This window comes from Chiloscyllium punctatum, chromosome 2, assembly GCF_047496795.1.
Source record: "Chiloscyllium punctatum isolate Juve2018m chromosome 2, sChiPun1.3, whole genome shotgun sequence".
Classification (NCBI taxonomy): domain Eukaryota; kingdom Metazoa; phylum Chordata; class Chondrichthyes; order Orectolobiformes; family Hemiscylliidae; genus Chiloscyllium; species Chiloscyllium punctatum.
Window position 1 is genome coordinate 145,681,184 of NC_092740.1, and position 18,467 is coordinate 145,699,650.

At 42.7% G+C, this 18,467-nt stretch overlaps 1 protein-coding gene across 1 annotated transcript in view; it reads right to left on the bottom strand.

The window, feature by feature from the left end:
• The window catches only part of LOC140493568 (glyoxylate reductase/hydroxypyruvate reductase-like), a 36,076-nt gene extending 25,828 nt beyond the window's left edge, over positions 1-10,248 (bottom strand). Inside the window, exons 1-2 of the mRNA XM_072592143.1 lie at positions 10,050-10,248; positions 1,339-1,469 (exon numbers count right to left, since the gene is read on the bottom strand). Coding sequence (XP_072448244.1) covers positions 1,339-1,469; positions 10,050-10,210 — 292 coding nt within the window. The 5' untranslated portion in view covers positions 10,211-10,248. The remainder of the gene's footprint in view (positions 1-1,338; positions 1,470-10,049) is intronic.
• Positions 10,249-18,467: the final 8,219 nt, after the last annotated feature.

The window sequence follows — 18,467 nt, forward strand, 5'->3', positions numbered from 1 at the left end:
TGCCATAGTCTCTACACCCCAATTAAAAATTCAAGGTTGGGGTGGGTGGAGACAGCTGCTTTGCAACACTTAAACAGCAAATTGACAACTGAATGACTCCCTCAACAACGCAAAGTCCCACATCAGAGAGGTGCCAGTGAAATGTAGGCTGACCGTTCTCCAGCATGGAGTGGAGGCACGAACTGAAACTGCAGCAAGGCCCATTAGGAGATTACAGCACTGGATCTGGAATAGCATGCAAACCAGGGTTCTCATGAAGATCAGAAAAAGGATGTTGCTTGTTTGGGTCCTGCTGATGAGCCATGATGGGGCATTAAGGAGGGAAGGCCACCCTACTCAAACTCCACTAACTCATACAGAGAAATCTACTGGGCTGGATGCTTGTCATTGACCTCTTCTGCTTTGGGCTAAGTACCATCTCAATGGGTCATTATGCAGGTATGGGGATGAGAGTTTGCATTTGGAGGCTGAGGAGGCCAAGTCATTGAGTGTATTTAAGAATGAGATAGATAGATTCTTAACTATAAGGGGATCGAAACATATGGGGAGAAGGCAGGAGAATGGAGCTGAGAAACATATCAGGCATGATTGAATGGCTGAACAAACTCAATGGGCCAAATGGCCCAATTCTACTCCAACATATTATGGTATTCTAGACAAAAAGACCAAATTTTTAAGGATTAAAATCAATGAGAATGGAAGATTTTTGAGTTAAGAAGATAATATCCTGGAAAACACTCATTGTGAAAGCTTATGATTAAAGGTTACCGGGCTGTGAAAGGAAAAGAATGAAAATAAATTCTCAGGGGCTAAGAATTACTTTGGAATGGGTCCAGGAGAATTGAATGCTTACTTAAAAGTTAGCATAAATCTTAACTTTAAAGTGGTATTTTTCAGTTGTGGTAAACGTAAAAGGAGAAAGTGATGACTGCAGATGCTGGAGATCAGAGCTGAAAATGTGTTGCTGTAAAAGTGCAGCAGGTCAGGCAGCATCCAAGGAACAGGAGAATCAATGTTTCGGGCATAAGCCTGAAGAAGGGCTTAAGCCCGAAACGTCGATTCTCCTGTAAACATAAAAGGGGCAATTTCTGTTCAGTTCTTGAAAGTATGATTTGTCGACTGTAATAGTGCTTAATCTATTTTGCTTTCACAGCAACATTTTTAAAACTTGAAATCTTGTCATGCCAGCCATACTTGAAGTTCAAATTTCCTTTTAAAAGTTATTAGTCTCTCAGGCATTGTATCGAAATGCTCCTTGAATTCTAAATAAAAGTAATTACTTACTTCAGTCTTTTAAATTTAACAAAGATTCATTATAGAAATTATATAAAATTGTACCTGCAGTATCTAAAAGTTCCTTATCTATTTTCTCAGTCAATAAACAGTATAATCCATCTACTCCAGCAACCCCTTTTAACAGGTCTGTGCGAGGTACAGGGTCATCAGAATCCCAGTGCTTAATATCACAGCTGAAATTTTAAAAATACACAAAATGAACCTATTAGTGTTGACTGTAGATCAGCGGTAGCCTTTGAATCAGAGTTATGCTCAAGTTCTACTTCATACTGAATACACAACCTACATTTAAAAATCAGTGCAGTGATGAATCTCCTGAGTACTGATGGAGGTGCCTTTTTCAGTTCAGATGTTAAAACCTTGACTCCTCTCAGGTAGATATAAAGATGTCTCATGGCACCATTTGAGTTTTCCTCAGTGTTCTGACCAATGTTCATTCCCATACAACACCCAAAACCAAATTATACTGTTATTATCTTGCTATGTGTGGAACATTGTTTCTTCTATTATTATGACAATGACTACAATTCAAAAATAGGAGAAAGTGAGGACTGCAGATGCTGGAGATCAGAGCTTAAAATGTGTTGCTGGAAAAGCGCAACAGGTCAGGCAGCATCCAAGGAGCAGGAGAATCGACGTTTTGGGCATAAGCTCTTCTTCAGGAATCCTGAAGCATTCCTGAAGAAAGACTTAAGCCCAAAACGTCGATTCTCCTGCTCCTTGGATGCTGCCTGACCTGCTGCACTTTTCCAGCAACACATTTTTCAGCTACAATTCAAAAATACTCCATACTTCAGTACTTTGAAACATCTTCGAAGTGTGTTCATGAAAAACTAAGACTAATGGAAGATTACATCAGAAGGGGTGGAGGCATGAGAATTGTGCCTGAGTTTTGATAGAACTGTGTTGAGGTTATTTTCCAGAAATAATAAAGTTCCAAAGTACTAGTGAGATTGAGATATTGAAAACAATTAAGTTTAGAGGATTTAACAGAACCAAAAGTTGAAAAATTCCCAAATTTTATCCTAGGGCATTGAAATAGTTATCCAATAGTTGTAGAAATAGTGGATGCATTGATATTATTTCAAACTTTATAGATTCAGGATAGTGCCCACAGGTTGAAAGGTTGCAAATGCAACATCACCATTTAAGAAAGGAGTGCGAGGGAAAATGAGGCACCGTTGGACACATTAGCCTGATGACAGACAATACTAGAATTCATGATAAAGAATGTGATAAGTAGACACTTATAAAACAATAATCTGATTAGACAGTCAACATGGATTTATGCAAAGGAGAATTATACTCGACAAGCCTGTTGAGATTTCTGAGGCTGTTACACCAATAGAGCAGATAAGTGGAACGAGTGGCTGTGGTGTATTTGGTTTTTCAGAAGGTTTATGATAAGATCCCAAACAGAAGATTAGTAAACAAGATTGGAACACATGGGAAAGGGGGTAATCTACTGGCATGGATCAAAGATATGTGAATGAAAAGAGTAGGAATAAACAAGTCATTCTCATTTGGTGCTTTGTGAGTGGGTTGGGGGGGGGGGGGTGCGGGGGGGCACGGTATTGCAAGGATCAGTGCTTGTATCCCAGCTGTTTGCAATCATTACAAGGATTGGGATGTGGGGGACCACGTATACTACTTCCAAGTTTGCAGCTAACAAATCTTGGTGGGAATGTGTGTTGAGAAAATGGTGCAAAGAGATTGCATGGTCATTTGAACAAGTTGAGTAAATAGGAAAGAACGTGGTTGATGGAATATGATGTGAATAAGTGGTCAGAGGAATGGAAGTACAGTGTGAGATTGGAAAGTACAGATGTCAAGATAGGACTTGGGTGAACTTGTTCATGAGTTATTTAAAGTTTACATCTTGGGTAACAAACAATCAAGAAGGAAAATAATGGTAGGATGGCCTTTATTACAAGAGGATTTGAATGTAAATGTAAAGATGTCTTACAACAATTGCTTAGAAGGTTGGTGAGAATGCACAAGTATTTCATACATTTTGGACCCATTACCCAAGAAAGTATAATCTTATCATAGAGGGAGGGAAATAGAGTTCCTGAGATGATGGGGCTATCCTGTGAGGAGACTGGACCTGCATCCTCTTGAGAGTTTCAAAGAGAGAGACCTGATTTAGTTGAAACCTACACAATTCTTTTTCAGGGCTAGAAAGGGTAAATGCATATAGAACCAGGGGAGGCAATCTCAGAATAAGGGGCATGCCATTTGGAACTAAGATGAGGAAGATTTTATTGACTTAGAGGATAATGAATATTTGGAATTCTTTACTCCGATAACTGAGCTTCCTCTGAATACATCCAAGACAGGGAAGGCTAGTTTTCTGGATACTTATGACATCAAAGGAGATGGTAGTAGTGTGGGGAAATGATCATGAGGTAGATGATCAACCATGATCTATTTAAAAGCCGAGCAAATTAAAAAGGAGGGTCTCGCCCTCCTCCTATGTTATCTATTCTTTGCAGTTCCAGTTATTATTTCAGATTTTCTGCTTTTGCAATTTAACTTTAATTCTCTTACTTTATTTTTGTATGCATGTCTTTATTCCTACATTTTCATGCCCTCTTTGTAGCCAGATGTACACCCATTTCATTGAATTATAGAATGATGAAGCACTAAAGAAGCCCATTCAACCATTTTAACTGTGCTGGTTTTTTGAAAGACCTATCCAAGTCACTGCACTGCCCTGTCTTTTCCCCTGCAAATGTTTCCCCTTCAATCAGTTCTCCAATTCTTTTTATCAGTTATTATTGAATCAGTTTCCAACATCTATTCATGTAAGCAATGCACTACAGATCATAACAATTCACAGTGTACATTTTTCTTCCTTCATGTCACCAGTGGCAAATAACCTTGACAATGTTTTTTGGTTAACAACCTCTCTGTCACTGAAGTATTATTTAACCAATCAAAAACCATGAATGATTTTGAACATTTCAATCAAATCTTCTCTTAACTTGTTCTGCTTCACAGAGAACAATGTCAGTTTCTCCAATTCTTTCACACAATTGACCTACCTCATCTATAGTACTATTATAGAACATTACAGCGCAGTCCAGGCCTTTTGGCCCTCGATGTTGCGCCGCCCTGTCATACTAATCTGAAGCCTATCCCACCTATACTATTCCATGTACATCCATTTGCCTGTCCAATGACGACTTAAATACACTTAAACTTGGCGAATCTACTACCGATGCAGGCAAAGCATTCCCTACCCTTACTACTCTCTGAGTGAAGAAACTACCTCTGACATCTGTCTTATACCTATCTTCCCTCACTTTAAAGTTGTGTCCCCTCGTGTTTACCGTCCCCATACTTGGAAAAAGGCTCTCCCTGTTCACCCTATCTAACCCTCTGATTATCTTGTATGTCTCTATTAGGTCACCTCTCAACCTTCTTCTCTCTAACGAGAACAGCCTCAAGGCCCTCAGCCTTTCCTTGTAAGACCAGGCAACATCCGAGTAAATCTCCTCTGCATCCTTTCCAAAGCTTCCACATCTTTCTTATAATGCGGTGACCAGAACTGCACACAATACTCCAAGAGTGGCCATACCAGAACTTTGTACAGCTGCAGCATAACCTCCTGGTTCTGGAACTCAATCCCTCTATTAATAAAGGCCAAAACACTGTATGCCTTCTTAATAACCCTGTCAATATGGGTGGCAACTTTCAGGGATCTGTGTACATGGACGCCAAGATCTCTCTGCTCATCTGCACTCCCAAGAATCCTACCATTAGCCCAGTACTTTGCATTCCGATTACTCCAGCCAAAGTGTATCACCTCACACTTGCCCACACTAAACTCCATTTGCCACCTCTCAGCCCAGCTCTGCATCCTATCTATGTCTCTCTGCAACCTGCTACATTCTTTGTCACTATCCACAACTCCACCGACCTTAGTAGCGTCTGCAAATTTACTAACCCACCCTTCTAAGCCCTCATCCAGGTCATTTATAAAAATGACGAACAGCAGTGGACCCAACACCAACCCTTGCAGTACGCCGCTAGCAACTGGACACCATGATGAACATGTTCCACCAACTATAACCCTCTGTTTTCTTTCAGCGAGCCAATTACTGATCCAAACTGCTATGTCTCCCACAATCCCATTCCTCCGCATTTTGTATAATAGCCTACTGTGGGGAACCTTATCGAACGCCTTGCTGAAATCCATATACACCACATCAACTGGTTTACTCTCATCTACCTGTTTGGTCACTATTCTCTGCACGTTCTGTAAAGCTTTGACATTAAAATAACTGTGCAGAGTTGGTATCCTGTGGAGTAGGCATAGGCCAAATGTAACAATGCAGAACAAACAGGATACTATCATTACTGGGGCATCAGCCTCACATTCCTCAGACCTTTGCTGAGGGGCAGTTGGCACTCCTTCCACCCTCAAGTGCTCACTCCTCTTGCCTACAGGACTACAGTTATCTGCGGGAGATCCAGGACCATTGCAAATGTTATGATTGAAAACTATTCCCTTTCCTATAAGGGGATCTCAGTCTTCCCATCTGGTGTTGAGGAACACAGCTTGTTTGGTTCTGCACATTGGTCAAAGTGCGAGCCCCTACCAGGTGTATGCCAGTGCAGGGACGGTAGCCAGACCATGCTGAGAAATTTTGTTGCAGGAGAAAGTAAGGACTGCAGATGCTGGAGATCAGAGCTGAAAATGTGTTGCTGGAAAAGCACAGCAGGTCAGGCAGCATCCAAGGAGCAGGAGAATCGACGTTTCGGGCATGAGCCCTTCTTCAGGAATGAGGAAAGTGTGTCCAGCAGGCTAAGATAAAAGGTAGGGAGGAGGGACTTGGGGTAGGGGTGTTGGAAATGTGATAGGTGGAAGGAGGTCAAGGTGAGGGTGATAGGCCGGAGTGGGGGGGGGAGGCGGAGAGGTCAGGAAGAAGATTGCAGGTTAGGAAGGCGGTGCTGAGTTCGAGGGATTTTACTGAGACAAGGTGGGGGGAGGGGAAATGAGGAAACTGGAGAAATCTGAGTTCATCCCTTGTGGTTGGAGGGTTCCTAGGCGGAAGATGAGGTGCTCTTCCTCCAGCTGTCGTGTTGCTATGGTCTGGCGATGGAGGAGCCCAAGGACCTGCATGTCCTTGGTGGAGTGGGAGGGGGAGTTGAAGTGTTGAGCTACGGGGTGGTTGGGTTGGTTGGTCCGGGTGTCCCAGAGGTGTTCTCTGAAACGTTCCGCAAGTTGTCTGGATGCTGCCTGACCTGCTGTGCTTTTCCAGCAACACATTTTCAGCCCAAATTTTGTTGCACCTCTGGTATATGTATTAGGGGATAGAGAAAGAAAATATAATTATCCTGCTCTTCCCTGGCATTGACATTATGCAGTTTCAAGGCAGGTAGGGCTGAATACAGATGGAATACAAATCTCAAAAGCAGTGTTTTAAAGAGGAATTGCAGACAGGGCAGACTGAAATGACATTGTTGAATTGTCTCTATCCCACTAGAAGTGACATAGATGCATGTTTATTATAAATTTATTCTATAAAAGGGGCCTAAAACTTTCATTATACCTCTCCCCAAAAACGAACTAGTGCTAGGAACAGAGGATGTCTGCTAGAAGTCTATGGACCTCCATCATAATTCCTGTGTGCTCCATGCTTCAATCAAACCCCTCACTATTGCACCCAATTCTCAACACACACCTCTTAACCCCAAACACAACTTGTCTGCTCAGGCCTAATCATTAATTTGAACTCCAAAATTCTCAGATAACATAGGGCCATCGACCTCACATAATGCTGGGACTGGGCTTGAAGATAAAGATGAAACTAACCGATTGGAGAAAGCCATAAAGATACCCAGGGCAGGCCAGACAACGAAGCTTGCTTCAATGAGTACATGCCCAACAACGATGTCTTTACTCAATTTCTATTTCTGTGTGGCAATTATCCACATCTGGATTCCTAATTAAACATGTGCCCAGTGGATAAATAAAGGGATAACACTGCTTTATATCTATCAGTGAGGTTTAACTTCTAATCCAAAAGAAGATTTTAAAGATTTTATTTATTTTATTTCAAATCAGTATCAAGTTGCACTTGGAGAATAAAGTCAAAGTTCATCCGAAGCACTTTGAATTGATGCAGTTGATAACCCATTAATTGAACTGTCATTGATTAACTGTGGTACATCATGAGAATGGGACATTCTGATGAAATATGGGAGAACTCTTGTTTTTTCATAATTAGATTAGATTAGATTAGATTACCTACAGTGTGGAAACAGGCCCTTCAGCCCAACAAGTCCACACCGCCCCGCCGAAGCGTAACCCACCCATACCCCTACATCTACATCGAGATCTACATCTACCCCTTACCTAACACTACGGGCAATTGTTCAAAATGTCCAACACATCTTCCTTCCTAACAGGTATCTCTTCTAGCTTACCAGTCCGTTTCACACTCTCCTCTTCAACAATACGGTCCCTCTCGTTCGTAAATACTGAAGAGAAGTACTTGTTCAAGACCTCTCCTATCTCTTCCGACTCAATACACAGTCTCCCACTACTGTCCTTGATCGGACCTACCCTCGTTCTCGTCATTCTCAGGTTTCTCACATACGCATAAAATGCCTTGGGGTTATCCTTGATCCTATCCGCCAAGGATTTTTCATGCCCTCTCTTAGCTCTCCTAATCCCTTTCTTCAGGTCCCTTCTGGCTATCCTGTATCCCTCCACTGCTCTGTCTGAACCCTGTTTCCTCAACCTTATGTAAGCCTCCTTCTTCCTCTTTACTAGACATTCAACCTCCCTCGTCAACCAAGGCTCCCTCACACGACCATTTCTTTCCTGCCTGATAGGTACATACATATCAAGGACACGTCGTATCTGCTCTTTGACCCATGTTCAATTCCAACCTCGGGCGACTGCGTGGAGTTTGCTTGGGTTTTCTCTGGATGCTCCAGTTTCTTCCCACATTCCAAAGATGTGCAGGTCAGGTGAATTGGCCATGCTAAATTGCCCGTAGTGATAGGGGAATGGGTCTGGGTAGGTAGCTCTTTGGAGGGTCAGTGTGGAATTGTTGGGCCAAAGGGCTGTTTCCACACTGTAGGTAATCTCAATCTAATCTAAAGGTACAGTACATGCCTTCAACTTCATAACGCAGTTCTCCTCACCTTGATCTTCAGAATTGTTCTGAAGAAGGGTCACTGGATCCAAAGAATTAAGTGCTTTCTCTCTACAGATGCTGCCAGACCTGCCAAGGTTTTCCAGTCATTTTTGTTTTTATTTCACATCCTTTTCCAATTTTGTCCATCTTGTCAAGACTGCTCAGAATCTTAAATACTTTAATCAGGTCATTCCTCACTCTTCTCTAAGCTCCAGTAGAAACAGGTTCAGCCTGTCCAATCTATTGTCATAAGACAACCCATTCCTCCCAGGTATCAATCTAAATTTAACCTACCTTTAACCAAAGAAAACCTGCTCTGCGAACCAATCTCTGAGTCTGTGTTGATTGGTGCGTGTGGAGTGCACCAAACAACAAAATCTTCCAGTTGCCATCCATTTCAACAACCCCCTCCCACTCCCCTAGCAACATGTTCATCCTGGGCCTCCTCCACTGTCAAAGTGAGGTCAAGCACAAACTGGGTGAACAACACCTTATATTTCGCTTTGGGAGTTTACAGCCCAACAGCCTCAACATAGAGTTCACTGACTTCAAGATCTCTCCATCCCTAGCTTCATCCCATGTCCTGCCCTCCCTGTACTTCCCGCCTCCCTGACTTGACCTAGCCTGTCCTTCTTCCTCTTCACCTATCAGCTCCATCCCTCCCCACTAACCCGTCATGATTATCCCATCTGCAACCACCTAACACCATCCCACCCATCCTTCCCCACCACCCCCCCCCCATGCCCCGCCTCTCTAATTACTTATGTGCTCCCTTCCTTGTCCCCAGACCTGATGAACGGTCTTATCAACCTTCCCTCCATTGACCATACTATTTGACATCAGGTACATCACGGCAGAGGGTCATTGAACAACGATCAGGGTTAGAAGTTCTGGCTAGTTTTCCAGATATCGTGTTGATCACTACAGCACACCAATACTATTCAGTTTGCAAGACTCAGTTTTGTAACGGACTCTAGCTAGCCTGAGACACCCTTTCCACGGGGATCGTGCATGTCCCTATGTCTAATTACACCTGTGAGCCGACTTCGCTCAACTGAAACTGTGCGCTGCAAACATTTCTCTTACAGATTTATGTTGGATTGAGTTACCGCGGGAGATAGTAGCGCCTAACCATTTCAAAACGATCTTTCTCTTCCCTGACCCATGTAAACACTCGCTGTATATTCTAGCACATTTAGATTTTGCTGCAATAGATGGTCCATTAGAATTCTAATTGTTAATAACTTCGAGATTAGGTAAGAATCATCCTAGGTAAGGAAAATAATTCTTTCAATTTTCTTTATGAGAAAGCAAATAAACAACTTTAATTTAAAGACGCAATCAGTCTTGATCTCTCCAACGTTCTTTGCTTTCTGGAACTGAGGGGCTGGGGTATCTTGCTCTGCTGATCAACCCCTGCTCTGTACCAAGGATGTCTCCTAATTTAAACTATTTCAATTTTTAAAGCCTAAGTATAACGTAGCTGGCGAGTTAGGTTAGAGTTGACCAATGAAGGTGATAAATTATCTGAATACATAAGTGGCATTGACATTTTTTTTTCTGGACCAGGAATCCTGTAGTAATGAAAACACTCACATGCCCGAGTCTCGGAGCAGGTTCAGCGCTTCCTGTGGGACCCGCCGGCTCACAAACACCTTCGCCAGGGGCCGGCTCCTCTGCATGGTGTACCCCGCTTCACTGGTCACAGCTCGGCTCAGCTCTGTCAGGATGCCGCGGCTGAAGCCCCGAAGCCACATGCTTACCTGCTTAAAGTGCTGCCAAATCAAACAGGGACTTTGAGACCTCTTAACGGGGCTTTACAGTTCATTCAAACAAGGGGAGGCTCCCATTCTGACCAATGTTGAAAGTGAGGACTGCAGAGGCTGGCGATCAGAGTCGAAAAGTGTGGGGGCTGGAAAAGCACAGCAGGTCAGACAGCATCCAAGGAGCAGGAGAGCTGACGTTTCAGGCATAAGCCCCAAATCAGGAATACTGGGGAGAAGGGGCTGGGTGATAAATAGGGATATGGGTAGGGCTGGAGGGGAAAGTAGCTGGGCAGACTATAGGTAGATGACGGTGAGGCGGTGATGGTGACAGGATGGAGCAGAAGGTGGAGGCTAAGTAAAAAGGAAGGTGGACAGGTAGGACAGTTCAAGAGGGCGGTGACCATTTGGAGGGTTGGATCTGGGATGAGGAGGGGAGAGGAGAGATGAGGAAACTGGTGAAATCCACGTTGATGTGTGGGTGGCGGCTCCCAAAGCAGAAGATGAAGCGTTCTTCCTCCAGGCATCAGATGGCTAGGATTTGGTGGTGGAGGAGGCCCAGGACTTGCATGTTCTTGGTGGAGTGGGAGGGGGAGTTGAAGTGGTGGGCTACAGGGCAATGGGGTTGTTTGGTGCGTGTGTCCTGAAGGTGTTCTCTGAAACGTTCCACAAGTTGGCATCTTATCTCCCCAATGTAGAGAAGATCACATTGAGAGCAATGGACACAGTAGATGAGGTTGGAGTCAAGAGTGTGGTGCTGGAAAAGCACAACAGGCCAGGCTGCATCCGAGGAGCAGGAGAATCAACATTTCTCCACAGTAGCCGAGGTGTTTGGATGTGGAGGAAACTCTCTGTCGGATGTGGAAGAATGTCTGATTTAGCCCAGTCCACCCTGGATACTGTCTGGACAAGCAGCTCTGTGTGACAAATGGGCCATTGGTGAACCAGGGTTAAATAGAAGCACCTCCGTCACCCCCCTCTGACCTCTTACTTCCAAATTCAGCATCATTCATTCCATGAAAAGTGTTTTAATTAAAAAAAACACAAAGTGGGTGAAACATATGAGGGGTGAAACTAGTTTCCTTGGTAATGGAAAATAGGCGTAGCAGAAGGTCCCTGTTTAATGCTCTGTTTGATTTTCTTTATGAGTTTATTAATGCTGTTTCACCCCATACAGAACCATTCTGGCTCGCCTCTGTCCCAAAACCTGAAGGAGGTGTCAGCCTTGCTTCAGTGCAGTAAAGAGGAGTCCTTAACCCTTAGGTGCCATATTCCTTGGAATTTAGAGGAATGAGGGGGGAGTCTTAGAGAAACATAAAGTAATGAAAGGAATAGATAAGATAGATGTAGAGAGGTTGTTTCCATTGGTGAGTGAAACTAGGATAAGAGGGCATAGCCTCAAAATTAGGAGGAGCAGATTTAGGACTGAATTAAGAAGGAACTTCTTCACCCAAAGGTTTGTGAATCTATGTATTCCCTGCCCAGTGAAGTAGTTGAGGCTTCCTCAGTAAATGCTTTCAAAGCTAAGATAGATATCTTTTTGAACAGTAAAGGAATTAAGAGGGTGGGTAAGTGGAACTTAGGCCATGAAAAGATCAGCCATGATCGTATTGAATGGCAGAGCAGGCACAAAGGGCCAAATGGCCTAGTCCTGCTCCAAGTTCTTATGTATCAGCATAGGGTAGAATTTACTGCCATTTCTTGAGTAAGGGTGGCATATTTGCTGCTCTCCACTCCTTAGGTACCTCTCCTATATCTATGCATGATTGGAAGATTACGACAAAACCTTTCACAACATTTATCACGACCATTTCATAGAATCCCTACAATGTGGAAGCAGTCCATTCAGTCCATCAAGTCCATATTGGTTCTCCAAAGCGCATCCTAACCAGATTTAGTCCCCTATCCTATCCTTGGGACTCTGCATTCCAATGGCTAATCCACCTGGCCCGCACAGTGCTGGATACTACAGACAATTTATCATAGCTAATCCACCTAACCTGCAAAGCTTTGGACTGTGGGAGGAAACCTACTCAGACGTTGGAAGAATGTGCAAACTCCACACAGTTTCCCAAGACTGGAATTGAACCCAGGTGCCTGGTGCTGTGATGTAGCAGCACTAACCACTAACCACATCACCATGCTACCCCAATTTTCAATTAATTCGGTACATCCTTTTCAGTAAATCCAGCCTCTTAACTTTCATCCTATCATTAGCTCTACCATTGCTATTTCTAATGATATTTTCTTAGCATCCTTTTTCTCCCAGTAAACACTGATACAAAGTAGTTATTAAGTATTCTAGTCATGCTCTGCATCTCTTAGTATTTATTTAGCATCTCTTTCTTCCCAAAGATATAGTGGATATTGAAAAAAGACCTTGACACTGTTTGTTGAGTTTTGAATTCAAGCAGTTTAATTAATGCACATGGGAGAGTTCAGCCTCCAGTCAGCCCCTGCTGAGCTCTCTACAATTGCTATTTCTGAACAATGATGGATATAAGGTTTTATACAGTCTACATTTACTCAGCCTAGTTGCTTGATTTGTTACAGTTATTCAGCATATCATGGCTGGGTACATATGGGTTATTTAGCCTCCTACTACTGGATACACTGGTTTTATGTGGACCCTGAATATGCCTGGAGTTCTTTCCTCAGTTTTACTCTACTGACATGGACTGTTCTAACTACCAACTAGTTGTTTAATCTCATTTAACTGAAATTATTAATCAAGTTTAACTATTAGCTCGAGGTATTGTCTTCCCATTGTCGCACAAGGTAGGGTGCAACTGCCTGCGTGCATGGTTTTATTGATGAAGGGCTTTTGTCCGAAACATCGATTTCCCTACTGCCTGAACTGCTGCGCTTTTTCAGCACCACTCTAATCTAGAATCTGGTTTCCAGCATCTGCAGTCCTTGTTTTTACCTGCATTCCATTATTTGTAATGACATTAACACCCTGTGTAGTTGTCTTGCTTCTGAGAAGTTATTAGCTCTGGTGGTGTTGCTATATGTGTTTACATTTGTACTGACCTTCTAATTCCCTAGTTCTTGATTTTTTTAGTGTGACCCAAGGGTTCCACTTCTGACCCCTTCTCATCTCTTATTACCTCTTCACTATTTACACGGTAGATGATATTTGGGTTCCCATTTATGTTAATTGCATTCTATTTCACATATCTCTTTGCCAGTCATATTTTCCTTCTCTTTATTTCATTCATGTTATTGTATTTGGCCTGGCTTTGGTATGCATTAGACACCTTGTATTTGTTTCATTATTTTCTCTATCTTCTTATCATCTAAGAAGGACTAACTTTGGTTCCTTGACCTTTCTTTTTTTTCTTACTTGTGAGACATGGGCATGGCTGGTTGGCCAGTGTTTATTGCCTGTACCTCATTGCCCTTGAGAAGGTGGTGGTGAGTTTCCTTCTTGAACCACTTTAGTCCATATGCTATAGGTTGACACACAATGCCCTGAGGGAATTCCAGGATTTTGGCCCAGCAACAGTGGGTATTTCCACATCACGATGGTGAGTGGCTTGAAGGGAAACTTGCATGTGTTGATGCTCCTCTGCATCTGCTGTCCTTGTCCTTCTAGATGGAAGTGGTTGTGGGTTTGGAAGGTGCTGTCTAAGGATCTCTGTTGAATTTCTGCAGGGCATCTTGTAGACAGTGCACACTGCTGTTATTGAGCTTTGGTGATGGAGGGAATGGATGCTTTTGGCATGGATGCTTTTGGCATGATGCCAGTCAAGCAATCCAGACTGCTTAGTCCTGGATGGTGTCAAGCTTCTGGAGTGTTGTTAGAGCTACACCCATTTAGGCAAGTGGGAGATTTCCATCACACTCCTGACTTGTCTTTTGTAGATGATCAACAGGCTTTGGGGAGTCAGGAGGTGAGTTACTTGCCACAGTATTCCTAGGCTCTGACCTGCTCTTGCAGCCACTGTGTTTACATGGTGATTTCAGTTGAGTTTCTGATCAATAGTAACCCCAGGGATGTTGATAGTGGAGGATTCAGTGATGGTAACACCATTGAATGTCAAGGTGATTAGTGTGTTTCTTTTCAGAGATGATCATTGCCTGGCTTTTGTATGGTCCAAATGTTAGTTGCCACATGTCAGCTCAAGTTTGGAAATTGTCCAGATTTTGTTGCAATTGAACATGGGCTGCTTTGGTATCTGAAGTGTTGTGATGGTGCAATTGAGCAATCATCACTGAATATCTCCAACTCTGACCTTATGATGGATGGAAGGTCTTTGATGAAGCAGCTGAAAATGATTGGGGCTAGGAGAGCAACTCCTGCAGAGATGGCCCAGGAGCTGAGATGACTGACCTCCTACAACCATAACCATCGTCCTAAGTGCTAGGTATGGCTTTAACCACCAGAGAATTTGCCCCTGATACCCATTGATTACAGTTTTGCTCAGCTCTTTGATGCCAAAGACTGTCACTCTCACTTCCCCTCTGTAATTCAGCTCTTTTGTTCATGTTTGAACTAAGCTTGTAATGAAGTCAGGAGCAGAGTGGCCCTGGCAGAATCCAAACTGGGCATCACTGAGCAGGCTATTGCTGAGCAGGTACTGCTTTAAAGCACTGTTGATGACATCTTCTATCACTTTACTGATGATCGACAGTAGACTGATAGGCCAGTAATTGGCTGGATTGAAAATGTCCTGCTTTCTGTGTACATGATATACCTGGGCAATTTTCCACATTTTTGGGTGGAAACCAGTATTGTAACTATACTGAAAGAACTAGGGGAGCGGCAAGTTCTGGAGCACAAGTCTTCAATACTATTGCCAGAATGTTTGTCGGGGCCCACAGACTTTACAGCATTCACTGCCTCTGTCAGTTTGTTGATATCACAAGGAGAATGTCAAAATTGTTGAAGACTGGTATCTCTAATGCTAGTGACTACTTTGTTTTATTCAATAACATTGAGAAGTTAAAAAGCTTGTTATAGCTAGTAGTTGTAATTAATTCATAAATACTGACTGGCTCTGGAAAATCATTCTACAATGCAAAATCCTACTTCTTTAACTTAAGGGTTACAATTGAATGAGTGACTTTGCTGGTGCAGTTCAACTGTATTGTTAGCTCAGGTACATTTAATGGAGTTTAGTGGCTTCTCTCATTGAGACTACATACTGAACAAATTACTCAAAATGTGAGTCAACACTCACATTGGTTAGATAATTTGACAACAGATAACTTGAATAGTACATAATTCAACACAAGTAACTGGATACAGCAATGATAGGATTATAAAGTTTACCCTACAGTGGATGATACTGACTCTTGATTTACAAATCACAGTGATAAGCATTAACAATACCTTAATTCTTATACTTTGCAATCTCAGGCACCACTGTTTTCCATTGTCAACATCTTCAGTTACTCATCTGGCATATTAATTTGTTAACAAGGCATTAATGCCCCAAGCTCCTGATAGCAAGTGACCGCTCAAGTTCTTATAGGGTAGCAGAAAGTTGAGTAGCTCACTGGACAGTGGGTATTACCACAGTGATATTGAGGCTTGCTGGTGGTCACAAAACTTTCCCTTTCTCCACAGTATGCCACCAATGTTGGTTCATGCCAGGCACTGGAAATTTCAAAGGTACTGTTTAGGGTTATTCTAAAGCTGTTTGGCATGGTTCCGCTTAGAGTCATAGAGATGTACAGCATGAAAACAAACCCTTCAGTCCAACCCGTCCATGCCGAACAGATATCCGAACCCAATCTAGTTCCACCTGTCAGCACCCAACCCATGTCCCTCCAAACCTTTCCTTTTCATATACCATCCAAATACCTTTTAAATGTTGCAATTGTACCAGCCTCCATCACTTCCTCTGGTAGCTCATTCCATACACGTACCACCCTCTGTGTGAAAAAGTTGCCCCTTAGGTCTCTTTTATATCTTTCCCCTCTCACCCTAAATCTATGCCCTGTAGTTCTGGACTCCCCGACCCTAGGAAAAAGACTTTGCCTATTTACCCCATCCATGCCCCTCATAATTTTATAAGGTATCCCTCAGTCTGGTTAGTAATGTTAGATCACATGGAATCCAGGGAGGGCTAGTCATTTGGATACAAAACTGGCTTGATTGTAGGAGACAGAGGATGGTGGTGGAGGGTTGTTTTATGGACTGATGTGCCCAGCAGTGTGGAATTTTAAGTTCTTATTGAATTGAACTAACATAATAGTAAAACACTTAAGGATATAGGGGTCAAGACAGACTGCAAAGGACTTCCCTGAATCCAAACAGACGGTTTGCTACTTATGAGTAGAAAACATTGGCCCACATCCTATAGGGATAGGGATGAGAACCATGTGTGGTTTTAGGAAATATCCTGTACAGTACCCTTGAAATTTCCAATGTCTGACATGAATCAACATCGGTGGCTTACCATGGAGAAGATTAAAACTGTGTGACCAATAGGCTCAATACCACAATGGTAATACCCAGTGCCCAGTGAGCTACTCAACGTTCTGCTTTCACCTTCTGTCTCCAACGACATTTGGAATTCCAGGTACCCCCCACCACCTCCCCCCTCCACCCCACCCCCCCAGGAGCAGATAAGCGTAACTGATGATCTGAGGACTTGCTGAGATATCTACTTCCCAAGGGAAAGTGAATCCTAAAACTGCCTGAACATTTACAGAAGATGAAGAGAGAGGCTTGGACAGCAATAAAATAATATCAATGAGTCCAGCAGGAGAACGGGGGGAGAATGTAAAAGCTAATATAGAACACCTGCAATGGTGACAGACAATTTGGGTTTTGGGAATATTAGGATGGATGCTTACCCCTGCATGGCCACTAATTCACTCCCCTGAACCTTCACTGCTCATTGGGTGGGCATCTCTTCAAACATGCAGAGTAGGAAATGCTTATTCTCCCTAATGCTTTCTAGTAACTTCAACTGCTTTATAAGCCCAGGAATTCTGAAGCAGGTAGAAATGCATCCCATGTATGTGATAATTTCAAGATACATGAAGTGTCCTAAGTTCCCACATGGCTCAGGAATTACAATTTTCAGGTTTTAGCTGTTCATTCATGATCGGAGAAAAATATTGCATTTCCTCTTTCCTAATCTAATTGTACCTTGTGTAAACTATTAGCTTTAATTAAAACCTCTGGTACTCTTTACTCAGAGAGTAGTAAGGATATGGAATGCATTGCCTGCAATGGTAGTAGATTCGCTAAGTTTAAGTTCATTTAAGTCTTCATTGGATAGGCATATGGATGCAAATGGAATAGTGTAGATGGATGGGCTTCAGATTAGTAAGACAGGGCAGTGCAACATCGAGGGCTGAAGGGCCTGTACTGCGCTGTAGTGTTCTATGTTCTATGTACTTAATTAAAGTTTTATAAATAAAGCTTTTGGAAAAAATCTTAAGCCAAGGCCCTCAGTGCTCTCTGAAGTGGATGTGAAAGATCCCAAGGCACTATTTGAGGAAAAGTTTGGAATTCTTCTTATTCTCATGGCCAATACTTAGCTCACAACAATACCACCCAAACAACATTATTTGGTAATTACCTCAGTGTACCTTGCTGTGTGCAAATTATTTCCTATATTACAATTGTGACAAGATTTCAAAAATATTTCATTAAAGCACTTTTGGATGTGTTTTCTTCATGAAGAAGACAGTCATTTTCTTTTCTGGATAACTGAAGGAAGCATCTCTCTTAAACTGTGATCTTAAACTATACCCATCCAAATGCCTCTTAAATGTTGCAATTGTACCAGCCTCCACCACTTCCTCTGGCAGCTCATTCCATACACGTACCACCTTCTGTGTGAAAATGTTGCCCCTTAGGTCCCTTTTATATCTTTCCCCTCTCACCCTAAATCTATGCCCTCTAGTTCTGGACTGCCCCACCCCAAGGAAAAGACTTTGTTTATTTATTCTATCCATATCCCTCATAATTTTGTAAACCTCTATAAGGTCACCCTTCAACCTCCGATGCTCCAGGGAAAACAGCCCCAGCCTGTTCAGCCTCTCCCTATAGCTCAAATCCTCCAACCCTGCCAACATGATTGTAAATCTTTTCTGAACCCTTTCAAGTTTCACAACATCTTTCCGATAGGAAGGAGACCAGAATTGCATGCAATATTTCAACAATGGCCTAACCAATGTCCTGTACAGCCGCAACATAACATCCCAACTCCTGTACTCAATAGTCTGACCAATAAAAGAAAGCATACCAAACACCTTCTTCACTATCCTATCTACCTGCGACTCC